Below are 20,797 nucleotides of genomic sequence, written 5' to 3' on the forward strand. Positions count from 1 at the left end.
ACGCCCAGCCTCACGGCTGAGGAAGCAGCCGGGTCCCAGCACCCCCTGCGGGGCCCCGGGGCTGCCGGCGAGGGCGGCCCGGGACGCTCACGCCTTGCCCGGTTCCACCGCCCTCCTCCCGCGGCTTCACCCGCTGCTAGCGCGCACGCTCCACGGGGCGCGCTGACCTCAGCGCGTCACGCACGTACGCACGTTGGTGCGTAGGTACGTCGCGTCTCCACCCCCCCCCCGCCCCGGTAACCGGGGAAGCGGCGGCCGGCGGCTGCGGTGCCCGAGGGGTGAGTGAGGGGGCGCGGGCCTGGGCGGAGCGGGACGGGACGGGACGGGACGGCGCGGCGGCTCCTCCTCCGCCGACCAGCGGCACCCCCGGGGGCGGCAGCCGGCGGGACCGCGGCCTAGTGCGGGCTCGGGCAGCCTCGGCCTGGCCCGCACAAAGGGCCTGCCCCCGTGCCGGGGCCCCGCGGGCGGGAAGGGCTGTGAGGGGCCCCGCTACCGGCCCCGCGCAGGGCCTGCTGTGCCGGGAGAGCGCGCCGCGGCGAGGGCGAGCGGCGGCTCCCGCCGCTGCGCCTGCCCTGGGGCAGGGGGCTCTCCGCGGCGCCGGGCCCCCTCTCTGCTTTCCCGGCTGTGCTCAGGCAAGGGCGATCTCGGCGGGCGGGGGGGTCCCTCCTCTCTTCAGCAGCTGCCAGAAACGGGAGCAGCTAAGACGGACTGCTGCGTTTCCCTCAGATCCAGGGAATCCGTAGAAAGGGTTCGTGCCTTTGCGTTTCCTCCCTCGGAGCGGCGTTCGCAGGGAAGCCAAGCCTCGGCAGTTAGCCTACGGTGTCACTCTGCGTTTCATCGCTGTACTGTAGGAACCCTCTCCCTGTACCCTCACTAGTGGGCTCCGTGGGCAAACAGACCAAATTTTATACTTTTGCAGCTGTATGACGGAACAAAAGAATGAGTCTTTTTATTATCTGAGATGGTGGAAGGGAAAAAAAGTCGGTAAGTACAGCAAGAAAGAATCCTAAAAACCAGCTGCTATAACTTAAAAGATTGCCTGCTGTGCTGTCAGCAGCAGAAGTGCAAAGTTCCACCTGTCATCCGTTTGTTGTACGTTTTGATCTCTTATCTGCCACGCATCTGCAGGTGTGAAAGCTGCAAGGTGTGTCAGTGCAGGTGGGACAACAGGACACCGGAGTCAGCTGCTCCCACGGAGAACTGAACAGCAGAGTTTTCCCAAAGTCTCCTAGTGAGATCTGGTCTAGACTTGAGATTTATTGAGTGAGTCCCAAGCTGGTAAATGTTCTGCACAGGGAGCAGTAGCAGTATTTATTCTCAGATCATTTTGAAGTTGTTTCTCTTGCCAGTGAATTCTGATCTCATTGGAGGATTCTCACTGAATGTGAGGATTTGTTTAATAAGACTTGTAGCCTTTGGGCCATCTAATTATAATGCACTTGAAAGCAGTGGGTGTAATACTGTCTTTGGCTGCCTTAAAGGTATGACTTACTTGACCACGCAGATGAAATAATTAAATTACTTGGAATGGGAAGTGTAAATCTTAGTATATCAGTTCAGCCTCCTCTTCATCTAACTTAGAAAACCAAGTTCTGGGCAGGCATGTTATGTGGAGTATTTAAAATGTGGTTTGAAAAATGTAGGTTGGAGAACATATATATGGCTAAAGATGCTTTCTTAAGAAGAGGGAGTTGGCTTTTTGGCAGAAGTGTGCCTTGTCTCGTAACAGAGCGGTGTGCTGCTTTGGGCCTGCTTTTCTAGAGATGTCTGGATTGCAGTAGTGTGGTATTTACAAAGCCGTGAAACGCTCAAGGATAGGACTGTATGGACATGCAAAATATGTACTGAGTTGACTTTTCGTCTCTTGTTCCTCCTGATGTTCAAAGTTCTGGCCTTGGGTTTGTTTGCCTTAGATTGCAAAACAGACAAGACAGGCAACATCTTAAATACGCTTAAGTAGTCACTGACGGACGTGATCTGTTTTGGAAGATAACCTCTTTGTTTTATTCTTTTTTTGAATTGTGGATATGTTCATACTTACAAGAAAAGAACAAAGCCCAAATCCTTTTCGGGAAACAGATGAAACTCTTGTCAGTCACATTTCCACAAGTTTGTTTATCGTGGCTGAAGTAATCCACTTACAAGAAAAATCATGACGATTATATATAACTGCCTAAAGCAGAAAGGGCATTGATTTGTCTTTTGTGATTTTAACAGATATATTGAGGACATCATGAATTGGAATAAAGGTGGACCTGGTACTAAGAGAGGCTTTGGTTTTGGTGGATTTGCCATAACACCTGGAAAAAAAGAGGAGCCTAAGCTCTCTCAACAGTCTCATAGTGCTTTTGGAACAGCCGGTTCTTCTGCTGCCTTTGCAAAATCAGGACCTCCTCAGCTGCCTTCTTTCTACAAAATTGGGTCAAAGCGAGCAAATTTTGATGAAGAGAATGCGTAAGTAGGGTTATTTCTTGTGTTTATCTAGCTCTAGATTTTAGCGGTTTAAAGTTTCCAAGGTCAGGGAAAGTATCTGTAACATTTATGAGGTTTAGTTATTTAGAAAAGCCTGCTCAAGGATAAATACCCTAACACTGCATTATGGTGTAACAGAACCCTGGTAGCTTTACGGCAATAGTATTGAGAAAAACTGAGCTAGTCACCTGCAGGTACTCCCATCCTTGCTTTGCAGCAGACTTTTGGTGTCACCCTGGACTGATTATTTACCCTTTCTCTGGGTCTCAGCCCATCGTCTGTAAAATGAGAATGATAATACATCCTTGCCTTTAAATATATTTAAAAGACTGCGAGATACTACAGCAGCCCATGGAGAGCTCTCCTCCTCTAGCTTTCCCCTCCCTAAGAACATATCTCAGCTGAGCCTCGGTCAGCTCAGTCTCATTCATGCTGTGGTCTGAACAAGACTTTGCCTGAGGTGGTGTGTTCAGAATTGGAGCCAAGCAGGATAAATTTGGGTGTCTTTTGCACAGGGAAACATTCAGCTCCACATTTCTTTACTCACGCTTCCATTAGCTGCACAAATGCGTTGAATAGAAGCGAGGTCAGAAGAGCATCCTACATTTACCAGCCTGGAGAGCCACTCAAGTTTCATAACATCTATTTGCCCTACCACCACTTTTAGCTTACGACATGAATATTGTAAAGAAATAAATAAATCTCAACATCTTTTCCTGTGTACGTACTGACTCTTATTATCCATCTCTGTGTGGGAAACTTGACTCAACTCAGAAACCATGAAAGACAGCGTGGTGCTGTAGACTGTGTGCTGACTGGGCCATTGTTTGTTTCTTTTCAGGTACTTTGAGGATGAAGAGGAAGATTCCAGCAATGTCGAATTGCCGTACATTCCCGCAGAGAATTCCCCCACTCGGCAGCAGTTTCATTCCAAATCAGCAGACTCTGACAGTGATGATGATCCTCTGGAGGCATTCATGGCTGAAGTGGAGGCAAGACCCGGCTCGTGAAATGTTTATTAATTTATGTGGTCATACTTCTCTCCAGTCAGGAGCAGCAAATGTCACTCATGGCTTTGGCAGCTGTGTTCAGAATGTCACTTAGCTTTTGTTTTTTATGTAAGATGCCATGTTAATTAGAACTCAAAGGTGGATTAGATGGGGAGAGGGCAGATATGATTTACCATAGCTTAACTATTTAACTGTTTTGAGCATATCAAGGCAATACAACAAAGAGCTTTGTGTGTCTCTGAATATGAAATTAAGGTTTTGTGCATTTTACACTACCTGAATTGAAATGATTTGTATTTATCATGAGCTGTTCCTTAGCTACTGTTCTGGTATAGCTGGATTCTATCACAGTGTTTTCAGGAGGAATGCAGCGAATGTATTTTTTCAACAACATTGTCGCGAAGTTACAGTATATACATTTTGAAGGTATTAATAGGAGAATTTATTTAGCATAGTAGGATATGGAACAAGAGAAGGTTTAGTCCAAAAAGTGGCATGATGGTCTAGTTATGTAGGAACATTTTTCCCTTCCATGTTTTATCATCTTGGTTTTTTTAACATGTCATAATTTTATGACCTGTTAGGATCAAGCTGCTCGAGACATGAAGAGACTTGAAGATAAAGACAAAGAAAAAAAGAATGTTAAGTAAGTTCTCTTTTATAATTCCCATGTCTGCCTGTGTCTTGTATGGTGCTAAGACAATTCCAATGCATTTTGTTGATGATGATTGTTCTGTAGACAATATAGTATACACCTAGTAAACAGCATTAACCAGCGCATGATACCCCCATGGGTAAAGTTCTGTGCAATAAAAATTGAATAATAGGAGGGAAGAATCCATGGTGGCATCCTGTGGTGAAATATAACAACACTGAGAGGTATCTCACATGAGAAGCCTTTCTAAGCCACACAAATTGGGACAGCACATTGTACTACTACCACCTTCCAGATCAGCCTGACTAGTTTTTCTTCTTTCCACATACTTGCAGTGATCAGGATGGTTTAGTTTAAAATTGCATTTATGTGAGCAAAATAACTCGGTGCTGCTGTACCTGTAGTACTGGACATTCTTCCAGACTTGAACTAGCTTTTAAGACATTCCCTGTAAAGCTGATCTATTAGGTAGCATGTGACAGTTGGGATACTAAATTTGGAGTTTAGAAACAGTTTACATTTTTGCAGCTTATCTATCTGTTTTGACCAAGGAAAATAATTATGCTGTTGATTCTTGATATACGTGTCAGATACATTGGTAGAACTTGCATTGCATGGGGTTGATCAGTTTATACATGGTCCTGAAACAGAACACCGGATCCAAATCACCACCTGGGGAAGTTCTGAACTGGATTTGCACTTCCTGGCTCATATTCCTCTTCAGTTATGGGACTGTAGCATCGAGAGCTTAGACCAGGATGATCTTTGATGTGGCTTCTACTGGGAAGACGGAGTCCTAATCTTTCAGTCTCATTAATAGAAGTAAAAAGAAGTCTTTGCAGGGTCGCTGTTGTGATTGACACTAAATATGAAAACGCCATGGGTTGGGATTATAAATGTTACTGAGTTGTTAGTGTTGTGTCTTCCACGAAATATGGAGCTCAGCACTAATCAAATGAAAGTATGGAGCTGAGTATGTGGAACACTTGCAGGGAAGTTTTTTTTCTCCGCTTGTTTTTCCAGGGGTATTCGAGATGACATTGAAGAGGAAGATGACCAAGTGAGTTCCTATGCAGTCTTTCTATCTTCTTTTTGGTTTTTCTTTCCTACCTTCCCTCCCCAAATATGTAACTACCAGGTACAAACAAAACTCCAGTATCATGCACAGTATCCGGACAATTCAGCAGGAAGCTTTAGTGGTTACCCTGCTGTCTCTACCCTTCTAGGTGTTTCACTAAAAAAAAGAAGCATATTAGGAGACAATTTCGTTCTTTTTTACTTCGTTTAAGAAGATATTTTTTGGTCAATTTGAACTTTAACTTCCTGTACAGGTTTTTCAGTATGTGAGGGTCTCATCAAATTTGAAATTAGCAGAATCAACTAACAGGGAGCACCAGTGAGAGGCTGTTAAACTGTGGAGGCTATTTGCAGTGAAATTTCATGTCTGTTAAGGGCAAGAATCAGGCTTTTTGCTCTTTATTTTCAGAGGACCTCCAGTTCTGATTGAGGATTATAAGCATCGCTAACAGAAATAATAAACAAAGAGGAAAGACTTCATTTCAAAATGTACCTTACTACTAAGTTGTAATTAGTAACTGTTGTGTTACTCGCAGTAATGCAGAGCATGGAAGGGTTGTCTGGCTTCTAGGCCTTTGCTTCCAATTTGGTGAGTGTAGCTGTGCTGAAGTTTGAGCAAAGGTGACTTACACTTGGAGACAGCTGTTGTTCAAGTGTGTTGTATGCATCTCTCTGTGAGTGAGTGATAACTGGCCATGCAAATGAAAAAGCCAGATGAGTATATACATTTATTTGTAATTGAACCTCGCTTTAAAAATCTAATCTTAAATACGTGCTTGAAAGTCAGGTGAGACTGGTGTTTTCTCCATGAGAATGTCTTGGTGTGCCAGTGAGATTCTGTGAGACACGTACATATTTGTAAGCTGCAAGGATGGCATGTGACAGTGGTGACAGTGACTTCTAACTTGGGCTTGTGTTGAAGGACTCTTCTGAAATAGTTTCTTTCCCGTTTGCTGTTGACTCTCTCAATGAAAAATAGATACATTTTCATTTCTTAGAGTCTAGTTGGGGGAAGTGGAGAAACTATCTTTGGCATAGTGTGTTTAAAAAAATGTAAACATCATATGCTTAGTAACATAGTGTTCTCTGTTTAAAAGCCTGCAGCGTTTGTACTTTGTTCATGTGGAAATAAGAATAGATTCTTCTAATGTTAAAGCATAACAAGTCTTGGTAGAAGGAGTTGTTAAGCAGACATGTAAGAGAAGTTTGTTTTCTAAAAGCATTTTGTGGTCTAACTGACACTATAGCTGTTTTCTTCATTTGTACTTACTGTCCTTCTGGACGTAATTGTTGGTATTTATTAGAAGAATCAGTTCTAGTGAATGTGTTGGGTTTTTTTTCCTCGATGGTGGGTGTGAAAGCAAACAGCCATCTAGCATATACATCATTTAAACAAATGTAGTAGTATTTTTGCATCCTATTGTATGTGATTTTACTGATATGTTTTGCTGCAGGAAGCTTATTTTCGCTACATGGCTGAAAACCCCACTGCTGGTGTGGTCCAAGAAGAGGAAGAGGATAACCTGGAGTATGATAGTGATGGGAATCCAATTGCACCGTCCAAAAAAATCATTGATCCTCTTCCACCTATTGACCATTCAGAGGTAGGAAGGAAGTTTATTCCATTCTGTTCTGTCTGAGGCATTCTAGAAAGCAGGAGCTAAGAAGCAGATTGAAATATGCTTCCATCCCTGTAGTATTTCAGTGCTGTGCGACATAAGTCATACTAAAGATCCTTGCAATGGCTTCATATTAAACAAATGTTCTTGCAGACAATTAAGAACTTTGGGGGAAAAAGGACCCTTCCCCTCCAAATCTAAGTATACGGAGAGGGAATCTTGAGTCTTGGACTAACTGAGTAATTACCCTTGCAGATTGAATATCCACCGTTTGAGAAAAATTTCTATGATGAGCATGAGGAGATCACCAGTCTCACCCCGCAGCAAGTGGTGGAGTTGCGTCATAAGCTAAATCTCCGGGTAAGCTGGTCACAAAACTATCCTCCTAGGATCTTTTTACTCCTATTTTTTTTGGACTGTCCTAGTAGTTTTAATGAAGATTTTCACAGGAAACTCCAGCTTTTGAATCCCAAGCCTCTCGGACATTTTCAGTGACTTTGATTTAAGAGGGCTTGATTTTCCTTAGCAGTTCTTGAAAGTCTTCTCTGGATTTGTCAAAGTGGGCACTGAAGATTGCCAGTTGCATGGTTGCACTTGGACTAAAGAACTCCAGAGCTAGGAATTGAAACTGGAAATATTATATGCAAGAATTAGTTCTTTGCCATTTGTGACATGTTAGTGAGGTGACTTTCTATGAAGGGAATTATTTGGGGAAGAAGACCAATTATACAAGGAGGTAGATATGACGTTTAGTAGCTTATGTTGATTGGCAATTTATCTAAATTTTTATACCTGGAAGTCCTATTTACACGACACATCTGGAATTTGCACCTAGTTAAACTTACGTCTATTCAAAAAGTAAAAAGCCATTTTCAGAGGCAGACACACCCTTTTTTTTTTTTCATTTTTGTACAGATTGCTCTTTATTTTTCTGTTAGTGTTCATGAACAAAGATATGTTTCTGTTTCTAAGGTCTCCGGTGCTGCTCCTCCAAGGCCTGGCAGTAGTTTTGCTCATTTTGGGTTTGATGAGCAACTTATGCATCAAATTAGGAAATCCGAGTATACCCAGCCCACTCCTATACAATGTCAGGTGAGTGTTGTTACTTCTCTAACATCTAAAGAGAACTAATAGAACGCATGCAAAGGTCCCTAGTCCATATAAGGATGTATACAATTCTAGTTTCTTATATAGAGCTGTCACAGAGAAGAATAATTTGTATTTTTCTAGGAAAATAGCTTTTGTATTTTCTAATTGGAAGTTTACCGACTTTTTTTCTTGTTAAATGACCACTATAAATATATCCATGTTCTTTTCTTCATTTATCTCTTGGTGAAGACTGAAGAACATTCAAGTGACAACTCTTGCTTACAGAAACGTATGAAAGGGGTTTTTTTTGTTTTGTTTTTGTTTTAGAAATTGTATTAAAAATAACCATAGCAGTAGCTGAGTAACGAGCCATACATTGACAACTTTATTCCTTTAAACAGCTTATATTTTAATATCTTGTAACTGGAAAAGGTATGCGACAAGGCATTTTGTTTCATTTCTGTTGGCAGTTAGAATAAATGCCCTATGAGCTGGACCATTTAACTGGTCATTCCTTGGAGAGCCGTGCAAGCAGAAGGGATTCTACTGCATATGTAGATTGATTACCATAAGTAATTAAGGTTATCAATGATGTGATTATAACCACACCACTTCAAATGCTTTTCTTGAAGTATAAAAAATGACATGGTGCTCTGTCCAAGGGATTTGTATTAGGACCTTAGTCCATACTATTTGTACAAAACTGTGGTTGAGAGGTCCTTATAGCAACAGGAGGGGTGAACTGAGGACTCCAGCACTCGGAATAGTTGCAGAAAGAATAGGCTCAGAGAATTTGTTTTTAGCGTTGTTACAGCTGGACAAGATGCGTTTGTGTACATGTAAATACATCCTTGGAATGTTGTACTGTGCCCAAACATTGATTTCATATAGGACACCAACAGTCATAACATGGTAGTTGCTTCCAGCCCTTAAAACAAACTAATTCAGATCTGAACTTGGCAATAAAACTGTGTAAGCATCGACATATGTTGCTCTGAGTCCTCTGTAATGTGGTTTCCTCTTGTTATCTGAGTTTTCGTGTAATATCTAGCACAAGAATATGCTAAGGTAGGCATAATATAGGTTTAGAATCTCCTTATTTTTAGGGTGTTCCAGTTGCACTAAGTGGCAGAGATATGATTGGGATAGCTAAGACTGGAAGTGGAAAAACAGCAGCCTTCATCTGGCCGATGTTGATTCACATCATGGATCAAAAGGAGCTTGAACCGGGGGATGGTCCCATTGCAGTGATCGTCTGCCCGACCAGAGAGCTTTGCCAACAGGTAGGTGTATGGTAAGCATGTGTGTGCCGTACAGTGTTCTTATAGGAGACAAAATTCTGGGCAGAAATTATCAGAGAACCTCAGTAAACTATTTGAAAAAACTACTCTGTGCATTAGTAGTGTGCCTCCAATGTAAGCTCACAATTCTCTCCTACACCTCTTTTTGTTGAAGGATCATGACAAATCCGAAATCGTAAATTTTTGCGCAGTGCTCCCATATTATTTCTAAGTATTAAGAACACTGTGGATGCATTGCCACAAATTGTATGTGTAAAAGGATAGAGCCTGCAGGTTAAATTACGGTTGGATGCCTAAATAGGTTTCTCAAATTACTGGAAATTATCCACAAGTATTGAAGTATTCAGCCCTGAGGATTTCTGAATAATTTCATTAAGTTATTAGCTGAAAAGTGGATTTCAGGAGCTGGACTGTATTTCCAAGGTAGGTATATTTTCTCAGATCTGTCTAACGTGAGCTGTGATGTGCTTTGTTTAAAATTCTCAGATCCATTCTGAATGTAAGCGCTTTGGTAAGGCATATAATCTGCGCTCTGTAGCTGTGTATGGAGGAGGAAGCATGTGGGAGCAAGCCAAAGCCCTCCAGGAGGGGGCAGAGATTGTTGTCTGCACACCAGTAAGTACCTGTATGCACACAGTACAGGGGGGTTTTTTTGTTGCTTAACTGAAGCTGAGACAGATTTTTAATACCATTGGTGATGTAGAATTTGTTCTCTGATCATGAAATGTAGGTTCTTCACAGGTTATCAGATGTTGAGAGCAAATATGCTGGGGTTATTCTTCTCCCAAGAGAAGTTGAAAGAGATTAGGTATGATCTCCAATAGAAGACAGAGTAGCAAGCAAGATCTGCTTGAGTCAATGTCAGTTGTGCATGTGCACAATAACAGCTTCTGATTGCTGAGCCTTAAATTCATGAAGAAAATTCCCAGAATGTCATGAACTTGAGTGCCAGCTTCCTGAATCAGTGTAGAGCCTGTGGCAGTAATACTGAAGGGTTGAAACATTGAATCAGAATGGGTGTTGATGCTGAACCAGTGATTTAAATGAGCACCATTGTCAACTGGCTTGGCTTATTGCAAAAACTAGTTACAAACTTGGGCAAAACTGAGCAACTGATGGTTGGAGGAAGTTTTACTGAGGCTGTTTATTGGGGTACTAGGCAAGAAAGCGAAGTATGAAGAACTCCCTTGCCAAAAGTTGTGGGATTAAGTAGCCAGTTCACATTTAAAATGTAATTGTAGTGAAGAATGAGGAATTTTAGGGTCTCAGCACTGTTAAGCTTGAAAAAACAGTCCTAAAATTCAGCTTGTCAGGCATAGTTGAGGAGAGTTTTAGGTACCTGTTTCTATGACTTGAATATTGACACTTACTTCTAGACTAAAGCCTTGAGATGTTTTCTGTTCTAAGTCTCTGGTAAGTGAGGATAAAAAGTAAAGTGCTTGAAGGTTGCATATATTAACATTTTTTTAAATGTGCTTTTAAAACTTGGCTTTTTGGTTTTTTTAATAGGGTCGTTTGATTGATCATGTGAAAAAGAAAGCTACAAACCTTCAAAGAGTCACTTACCTTGTGTTTGATGAAGCTGACAGAATGTTTGATATGGGTTTTGGTATGTAATGAACAAAGGTCACTGTTTTGGAAAGCAGTGGTGTCCAGTTCCCAGCTTAGTAGGACTGTTTATAACCCCTGTAGCTTTGTATACTTGAAAATACATTAAGCAAATACTTTATGGATGAAACTCATATTTAAAGGTCTAATATCTGTTGCTATAAAGAGATCAGCGAAGTGCTGCTGATGTTGAAGTCCAAAAATGCTCATTTTTATGTTAAGAGTTGCTGAATAACTTTTGGGCAAGTCACTTCAGTGCTTTGATTCTGTATGTACAAACTAGTGATGTTAAAAGAACTTTCTACTGTATTGGAAGAGGTTTGGTCATTCAGATCTGGATGATTTTGAATTTGTGTTCGAGAATCATGGGGCATAGCAAAGATTTGACAGTACTATAATAGCGCAAAGGTGGGGAGACACTTGTAAGATGTACAGGGTGTGCATAGATTCAGCTAGGATCTTTGCTTACGGAATTTTTTGCTGAAAGACTTCCAAAAGTTTCTTTGTACAGCAAAGGAACTTCCATTGTGCAGCCAAGAGCACCTGGAAGTCACAGTAGAATTAAATCCTGAGTGAGAGGCCCTCGTTCACTCAATGGTTGTTTGTTAAATAAAGCAATGAAGTTGTATTTTGAGTTATTCTACTAAATAATGAGCGAACAATGTTGATTGGAACATTTTATATCTCCTTTCCAGAATATCAGGTCAGATCAATCGCAAGCCACGTACGTCCTGACAGACAGAGTAAGTATAAGCATGTTTCAAAATAAACTCCTGAGAGTCGAAGGAGGCTATATGGTGGGCTACCAGTTAAGAATCTGGAACAGAGCTTGGATTTCCTGTTCTTGACACAGCCACACAATGAGACTTCCACAAAAGTCCACTGGTGTTATTCTCAGTGTGGGCTGTTGGGAGGGAGCACTTGTGAAGTGTGGGCGTTTAACCACGCTGTTCATCACTCTGTAATCCCTCCATAGACTTTACTCAGGGAAAAGGTGATTAGCTGAATTAATGTTAATATGCTTTGAGATCCTGTGTTCTAAGCTGCCATGAAAGAAAGTTCACAGCAGTGCCACATATTATCAACATCTTCTTTCAGATGCAGTGAAATGTGTTTCCACTTTGAGGTATTCTAATAGTGTGATTGATAATTTTCATAGAACCGGTAAAACAGACCATAGCTTCAGACCACTGACATCTAGTACAGTTGTACAGGTCCTCATTCACAAGATCTGTGCAGTGTTTTCACAGTTCTGAAAGAAAGTTTATTTTTCGAGGAGTTCAAATATTGTTTTTCTTTTAGCCCTCTTGTTCAGTGCCACTTTCCGTAAGAAGATTGAGAAATTGGCCCGAGATATTCTGATCGACCCAATTCGAGTTGTGCAGGGAGACATTGGAGAGGTAATTCCACGTTACTTCTGAGACAATCAGAAAAATGCACCATTCTGTTTCTGTTGTCTGAAATTTAAGTTAAACTGCAGTAGTCATCATTTATATTTAAGAGTAAATACTTTGTGCTTAACAAAAAATAGTAAGGTTTTGGTTTGGGGTTGTTGGGTTTTTTTTAATTTATTGAGCTTGCTTTCTGCCAACAAATATAGTGATGTGAGGTTTCATCAGGGAGTAAAACAATGCAGTGATTGGGTTTTTTTTGTTTGGTTGGTTTTTTTAAATTAGGCTGAATCAATGGGTATATCCTCTTGTTTTGTCTCAAAACTATAAATAAATTACAGCTTTTGCAATGAAGGATTTGAAACTTAGCCTGTAATGTCTTTCAGCTGGTTTACGTGGGAACGTTGATTCCATACTTGCTTGACAGTAGCAGCTGAACTATTAGCAGACTAGGGATTTGGTAGTAAGTCAATGAAGTGGGCAGATTACACTTGCTGTGAAGAAACTTTGCTTATAATATATGAAAACTGTTGAGAAGTTTCACAAGATGCCTTCAGAACATTCTTCTTTTAAGCAGTTCGCTGCATTTTTTATTTTTTTCAATCAGGAATGTGAGGTATCCCTTTATAACAAAAAATTAATGGCTACCTGAAGCCCCTTCTTTGTGGGAAAATGTTTTTCCTAAACATTGCTTAAGAAAAGAAGCAGCTTTCCTAGCTCAATCACATGGTTTCTTTTCTTTGATCTAAATTATTACTCTGTTATGAGAGCATCCTCTTTGAAATAATTACTATTTAAATGTGTAAAAATTAAATCTTTCAGAGAAACTTCCAGATAGTGCTGTGAGCTCCACTGCACTTTTATTACTTGCAATACAAAGCGTATAGGGAGTCTGTTTATACCTCCCCTCTTCCTGACTCCGAGGACAGGTCACAGCTCACAGGAGTACTTTCTCTGATCACCATATGAGTAACTTCTACTGATGAGTATCCTCTTCATCTCAGACCCTGCTCTGGCACAGTCTGTTTTAGATGTTAACAGCATCTGTTGCAAGAGCCTCTAAATTGCAAGTACCCGTGTTTAGATCAGTAGGATGCTAAATTGCATCATGTGAAAGACTGCACTTTGCCTCTCTCAGGTTTAGCAAAGAATAGCTCATTTAGCCTCTGCCTTTTCTGCGCTGTGGAAATGAAGTGGTCAGCAGTTAGACAAGAGCTGAAGGAGAATTTTGGTCCCCTGCTTCTCCGCTTTTTATTCTCACACCTAGTTTAAATTCCTCCTTCTGCCATCTGTATGTGGTTGCCATACTGTCCTATTCTGTCCTGCGTTATTGCTTGTCTTTTTTTCTCCCCTTAGGCAAATGAAGATGTTACTCAAATTGTAGAGATTTTCCCCTCTGGCCCTAGCAAATGGAACTGGCTGACTCGACGCCTCGTGGAGTTCACATCTTCTGGGAGTGTTCTCCTGTTTGTCACCAAGAAGGCGAATGCAGAAGAGCTGGCCAATAACCTCAAGCAGGAGGATCATAATCTGGGGCTGCTTCATGGTGACATGGACCAGAGTGAGAGGAATAAAGTCATTTCAGAATTTAAGAAAAAGGGGATCCCCATACTGGTAGCTACTGATGTAGCAGGTATGTGATGTTCTAAGAAACAGCAGCTCATACAAGTTGTGGATGTCAGCAGAAAGGCTAACACATTTCAGTGGAAGGCAACAAGGTTGGCTTCTACACCTGCTGGGCACTGTGTTCCAGATGTTTTTCAGAAGTACACGGTGTTAGCAAGGAGTTTTATTTTTAAAGTCTTCCAATGATGGTTAAATTACAGTCTGACAGATACTTTTTAATATACAGGAAGAAAATAAGCTGTTTCTTAAGGAAGTAGTTGCTATTCGTTAATCAGCTGACACATTATGCATGCTTAAATGAAGAGGAGATGGACACACTTGAAGCCTTCTCTAGAACAGCTTTTGTACCCAGATGTTTAGCTGAACAAAGAGTGAATTTCAGTGTCCTTTAATAAAGCCTTCTCTCTTCCTTGGAAAAACAGTCATTTAAAGAGATCTCTTCCATCTCCAATCCTGTGAACTTGGGGATCGGTGTAACTTATACTACTGTTAGAGAAGATATTGCTACGCTTATCTTAAAACTCTTATCTTAAGAGTTTTAGCCTATGAAGGGTGTCTTAACTGGGGCGTGTTCCTGTGGAAACTCCTTTCGTATGCTGGAGCAGAAAAAAGTGATATGCTGGTGTGAATGGGATTGCTTTGAGTTAACTGGGGATAATCACGCTTACCGCTATGTTGCTCTTTATTACAGCTCGTGGGTTAGATATTCCTTCCATTAAGACTGTCATCAATTATGATGTGGCTCGGGACATCGATACGCACACCCATAGAATTGGTCGTACTGGCAGAGCAGGCGAGAAGGGAGTTGCCTACACTCTGCTGACTCCCAAAGACAGTAACTTCGCTGGTGATCTTGTCAGAAATCTGGAAGGCGCTAATCAACATGTTTCCAAAGAGCTGTTGGATCTAGCAATGCAGGTACGAACAAGCAAAACTCCTTGAGTAGAGGAAGGTTCCTTCCATGATCAGCACAAAATCAGGAGCTCAGGGACTTGTTTCTGGCGCCATCATGTGTGAGCAGTGTCCTTTGGTGATCTATACTGTTTTTAAGTGGGCTTTCTAGTGTTTTTAATGGCCTTTGAAAGAATCCATAAAGACATGAAGATTTTGGAATGCAGTATGTAATCTATTTTGGGGTCAGGCACTGCCTAGGAAATTAGGAGCTGTAATCTGGCTGATGCCAGCAGAGCACTCCAGCTCCAGTATCTCATTACAATCAGATTTTCGATACGCATTTGTGGCAGGCACCTGGGAAAAGGAGCTTAGTTGAAAGTTAAACTAGAAAATAATTACAGGGACATTCACTCTGTGAAACAGTTGTTGCTTGATCATTATACCTGCTTGGCAGTGCTGTCTGGCAGGCTGGCTATATATAGGTATGACGGGTAGCTGAAGCAATTGTGCTTGCACCACTGTACTCGTCAGCTCTTTAAGTTCTTGTCTTTTGCTGCTCATGGAGCTGCAAAGAGCAAAGGCTTTTTGGTAATTCCCAAATTCAGAGATGGATTAGCGTGCTTGTGGTTTCATTGCCAAGCAGCTTGGACACTAGCTACTAGAAGTAAATATTTTTTTCTGAGGTACGGAGGCAGCATTTTCGGAAGGGACAGAATTTGTGAGGCAGAGCTCCACAGGCTGCCTTTGAGAGGAGAGTATAGAAGCTGAATGGCTTGGCTTACTGGCTTCTTCAGATTTGAAGAAACTGTAGGGCATAAAAAGAGGTGCAGCCAACCATTATTTAAAAACCTGGTAACAGGAGGTCTGGTTGGACTGCCCTTTCCTGGCCACTGCTTGTTGCAGGAAGTTTTGCTGTCAGAACCTCATTTCTTCTTAGCCGGGCAGTGGGCTAAATCAATAAAACCCAAGTATGAGCAAGTGCAGAGCTCCCAAGTGAATGGCATTAGAAATTGCACTTATTCCTGGGTTTATTAGAATGCAAACCCCCAAAACTTTAACATGGATGGAAGTTCAGGACATAAAATTAGTTTTCGTAAAAAGCATTTGTAATTAAAAGCTTCAGACCCACATGACAGCTTAGTTTCGAAGTGCTGTAGCCTGTCACATCCCATCCCCTTACAACAGCTGTGTTGTTGAATGGGAAACAGTGTATTTATATTTTTCTTTTGAAATGCTCGAAATCCTTCTTTTCTGAGCGTCATTACGTGCATTTATGAAGCTGCTTATTCCCTGTGTTGAGAAGCTTTTGTCCTTCTTTTGTACAGAATCCGTGGTTCCGGAAATCACGTTTCAAAGGAGGAAAAGGCAAGAAGCTGAATATTGGTGGTGGCGGCTTAGGATACCGTGAACGTCCTGGTCTGGGATCAGAAAATTCTGTAAGTAGACATGCTGAAGAAGTTGTTTACAGATTCTTGAAACTTTTAAACTTAGTATTGACTACTCTTTAATTTAAAAAATCTTCTTAGTACTGGAGTATAGCCTCTGCTTTCAAAGGTTTTCATAGCTCAGAATCTTTCAGAGTTAGTATCAGAAATATCTCAAGTGAAACTGTCCTGTGCTGTTATCCTCTTGTCAAGAGCTGCCTTCTTTAGGGCCAGAGTGATCTAGAAGGTTTGGAGATTCTTCCCAAAATAGACTGTCCGTGCAAAATAAATGCTAATAAATTACTTGAAAAGCCATTTCCAGGCTGATTCTTGGCAGCAAAAAATCTCGCAGCATTGGAACACTTACTAAGGTACGTCCATGCTAGGAAAAGAGCTCATGGCCAATGTGTACGGGGACAGAGTTTAACTGTAGACGTGTTGAAAACACATCATGTTCAGCATCTTTCCAAAAGTCGCAGCTGAAGCCTTGTTCACACTTTGTCTTGACTGTGACCTCTGTGAAAATCTCCATTTGATTGCGTTTTGCTTTTGCTTGTACTGTAAGGAGCTGGGAAATGCGGTTATACTGTTGACTAGTGAGTCACTAAGGCTTAATGCATCTTTACTTTTCTGTCGTCCTCAAGGTCATGGGGCAAACTCTTCTGCTGCTCAGTGCTCTCCAGAAGTTTGTCATCCTTAGTAGATGTATTTCCTGAGTGTGGGGTCAAGATAGATTCAGAGAACGGTTGAATTGAAAGTGTCTGTGTTGGATACATCTCTCCAGTTGTCCTTTGTCTTTTGCATAGGACCGTGGAAACAACAACAGTGTGATGAGTAACTATGAGGCATACAAGCCATCCACTGGGGCAATGGGAGACAGACTTACGGCAATGAAAGCAGCTTTTCAGGTTGGTTCCATCACTTGTACTCCAAGTTCTAACTCAAGAAGAAAGGACATAACATGGAAAAATTTTACTACTGATGATTCAAGACTTTTTTTTTTTTCTTCCTCCTCTGAAAATGCAGAAACCCTGCTGATTTCAGGGAAGCTGAGTTTGGTAGTTGTGGCCGTGTCTCATCCACTTGGAGCACGCACTCAGCATTGCAGTCCAAAGTGGTAGAATTAGTGTGCAGGCTGGACTGAATGTGTTTGCACAAAGTTAATTTGCCAAACTTATTTTGTTTTCTGCTGCCTCTTTGCTCTCTTTCCCTTCTGGTTTCTGCTCCTAGCCTTGATCCTATTTAGGTTGCTTAGCAGCAATAGTGTAATTGCAATCAAAAGAAACGGGGAACAGAGAAACCCTTTCTCTTCAGTGTAAAAATTAACCCCACAATATAGGAGTTCCCTTGTTTCTGTGGTCTGGTAGCAGATGTCTGTTACTAGCTCTGTGGTCATAAGCGCAGCAGGAATGTAATCACTCCAAGACTGACTTTTTGTAGGAACTCTTTTTCCTAGGGGCTCCCCAGAATTCAAGACAGGCTTGTGTGTGCATGATGACTGCGTGTTTTGTGGTGCAGTGTAGAGGCAAACATGCTCTCTTTTTTTTCTTTCTGTCTCTTTCCGGCAGTCCCAGTATAAGAGCCACTTTGTTGCTGCAAGCTTAAATAATCAAAAGACTGGTAGCTCCGCTGCTGGTGCTAGTGGCTGGACCAGCGCTGGGAGCTTGAACTCAGTACCAACGAGTTCAGCACAGCAAAACGCTGCAAATCCTGACAGCCCAATTGCAGCCGCCGCAGCAGCAAAGGGTGTTCCAGGTTTCACCAGCACGGGGAATCTGAGTAGCGTTCCTACCTTTCCGAGTGTCGGAGTACAGGGCTTCAACAACACAAATGCCAGCACCAACAATCGAGAAGGCGGCGGCAGCAGCGGCAGCAGCACCGGCGTTGCCGCTGCTGGTGGCGGTGGCGGCAGCGGTGGCGGCGGCAGTGGTGGTGGTGGTGGCGGTGGTGGTGGCGGCATTGTCAGAGAACGATACAACGACAACCGGAACAGTCGCCACAATGAGGTCCCGCGCCGTGGAGAGGGTGGTGGTCGCTACAATGATGTGCAACGCCACGGAGAAGGAGGCGGTCGCCACAGTGACGCTTACCGCCACGGAGAGGGCCGACACGGCGACAACCATCGCCACGGTGAAAGCCGGCACTTCGCTGATGTGGGCAGTGGCAATCGCAATAACGGTGATAGCAGGAATAGCAACGAAGGTAGGAACAACGAGAACAGGAATGGTGAGAACAGGAAGGATGCTAACAGCCGAGACAACAAGACAGATGGTTTTGCTGTCCCAGAGCCCCCAAAACGTAAGAAGAGCCGGTGGGACAGTTAAAAGCTGATGTTTCACAGCCTGGAATCTCTGCAGGTAGTGTTGTCTTTTTCCAGAGGATTTCTTGGGGTTTTTGGTAACTGGTTGTTGAGCAGCTGGGGGAGGAGAAGGAAACCATGAAAACTCCCCATGCAAGTCTGGGCCGGTACATCTGCGGACAGATTCACTCTAATGATGTGTACACACAATGCTTAGTCAAAGAGAAATCATTTTGATAAAGCTCCCTGGGTTCTGCTTTTAAACATTCAGTGCTCAAGTGACTCTCTGCTGGATTTAAACAGATCTTCTTGACAAGAAAGAAGCTGTTTCACGTCCTTGGAACGTTAAGAAACTGTTGTCCATAGAAGTATAAAGTAGTCTTTTCTTAACCAGCGTTCACATTTAAAAAAACAGTCCATCTAGAGATGCTCAGGACCCGCCTGTTAAACATTAATCTTTCAGCAGTTTTTTCAGTATGGTGAGTTCTTCCCCAACCTCTTCTTTTCACATTTTCTCTTACCCCCAAATAATTTGGCCTCCAGGTTGCCCCTTATATCTCTCCCCGTCAACTAAGAATGTATCGATTTGCGTTGCTGAAGGTGGGATGAAGCAAGTTGATTTGTCTTTCCTTTTTTTTTTTTTTTTAATTTTATTTTTTATGAAGCTGTTCAAGGGATCCTTCTCCAGCCCAGCTAACCACAAATTCACATGTAGTGTAGGATGGACCCCCTGGCTTCTTTGTGGTCAGTACATCAATCCTAATCCCATTGCCCAGGTATTTTTTTTCTTTTAAAGAACATCTTCTTTCCTAATAACCTTTGTTTTGGTGGAAGCCTGCATAGCAAACTTGTCTCTCTGCTGTGCCTATGCGCCCTCTGTTATGAGAGGGTTGAGTGCTTTCTTCACATTAAAAACAAAAAAGGGAAAAAAATGTAGATACGCCACAACAGTCAAAGGCTGGTGCCCCCCATGAAGCGTAGCGAAATGAAGAGGCTTCGCTCAGAAATTAAGGGACCTGCTGCTCAGAAGCCTTTAGGGAGAACCTGGAAAGCGATTGATGAAGTGGAACAGCTCAAATATTGCCCCATATTGGACACATGTAGTTAAAACTGTAAAATCTTGCTTGACCGTTTTTAACTCGTTGTGTGTATTACCCGTTTTTTAACTTTTTTTTTTTTTTTTGCGCCATAAAGGTAAGGAAGAACTCTTTTGTTGAAACATGTCAGCACCCACCTCTGTCTTGTTTCTACTGAAAGAAATATCAGAAACTGTCAGGTTTTTGTGACATTGTGATGTTTTCTTTATCAGCTGTGCATTTACTTTCTGCTTGCTCTAGTAAATGTTTTATTACTGGGACAAAAATACCTAGCATGTGCCTTTTATTCTCCACTTCTTCCTTTGGCGGTTCTGGCATTTGGATGGAGATTTGACTGACTGGAGATCTGACTGCCTCCCTTTCTTTCACCAGAAGTCGTGGATTGTAGTTGATAAAAGACTTCCTGCGTTTTTTCTCAGTACCTTTCACCCCAAACTGTTTTGCAAATCCTATTTTAGCTTCAAAGCCTCCTGGGGAATAGATTTTTCTCCATTTTACAAGTGGGAAGGATACAGCCCAGGACATGTTGCTCATTGCAGCCTTTCATGGGGTCATTGGTTGACCTGGAAAGACAACTCAGCAACAGTCTTGTGATCTGACTTGTGTGTGTACTAGTTTCAGTTAAGACACCAACTTGATTATTTGGGCCCCCTCACTAACTAGCTCTAATCTGTTGGGGTTTTTTTAAAAATAGCTTCCGCTTAAATTCTCTCATCGTGGTCTTGGCAGAAACCTCACTGCACTGGTTTGAACTCTGTGTATTTATTATTAAGACAAGTATGCTCCAGGGCAGATGTGGCAGGGCTTTAGAAGCTGTTGCATTCCCCTTTCCTTATCACACTTAAGGTTTGTCACTCTGCACAATTAAAGATTTGAGTTTCAAAACAAAACAAAAAATAGCTCCATAGTCTAAAGCTGCCATCTGCTCCCTCCCTTCCTGGATCTCAGCTCGCTGCCGCTGGGAGCTGGCCCTGTATGCGGCATATGCTTGGGTTTCTCCCCTTCTTTTTAGCGCATCCCTCTGCTGTTCGGTAGGATTATTGAAATTCCTCATCCCTCTCTCAGCTACCAGGAGCCTCTTGAGACTTGAATGAGTAAATATTGATCCCTGACAGAGGGCTATAAATGTCAGTTCACAGGTCCGTGTTAGATACCTAAGAGAGTTGATTCCACCTCCACCGAACAAGGTAGCAGTGTGAGCAGCATGCCAACTACCCTGGAAGAGAATCTCTCTC

General features: G+C 42.3%; 1 protein-coding gene across 2 annotated transcripts; it reads left to right on the top strand.

The window, feature by feature from the left end:
- Window positions 1–221: 221 nt before the first annotated feature.
- Window positions 222–19,822, top strand: DDX42 (DEAD-box helicase 42). 2 transcript variants are annotated; one of them, XM_050911740.1, is made up of 18 exons: window positions 222–278; window positions 2,218–2,454; window positions 3,314–3,464; window positions 4,067–4,128; window positions 5,161–5,197; window positions 6,669–6,818; window positions 7,089–7,193; window positions 7,806–7,925; window positions 9,029–9,205; window positions 9,710–9,838; window positions 10,733–10,832; window positions 11,527–11,574; window positions 12,134–12,231; window positions 13,579–13,855; window positions 14,540–14,766; window positions 16,068–16,178; window positions 16,973–17,074; window positions 17,735–19,822. In XM_050911740.1, exons 2-18 carry the CDS (start codon window positions 2,234–2,236, stop codon window positions 18,488–18,490), a joined length of 2,871 nt encoding a protein of 956 aa, XP_050767697.1. In that variant the 5' UTR covers window positions 222–278; window positions 2,218–2,233; the 3' UTR covers window positions 18,491–19,822. The 2 variants fall into 2 exon arrangements, with proteins under 2 accessions (XP_050767697.1, XP_050767698.1); XM_050911741.1 differs by lacking the exon at window positions 222–278 and adding an exon at window positions 1,198–1,263.
- The last annotated feature ends 975 nt before the right edge of the window (window positions 19,823–20,797 follow it).

The sequence above is a fragment of the Gymnogyps californianus genome, chromosome 28, assembly GCF_018139145.2.
Source record: "Gymnogyps californianus isolate 813 chromosome 28, ASM1813914v2, whole genome shotgun sequence".
NCBI classification, from domain to species: Eukaryota; Metazoa; Chordata; class Aves; order Accipitriformes; family Cathartidae; genus Gymnogyps; species Gymnogyps californianus.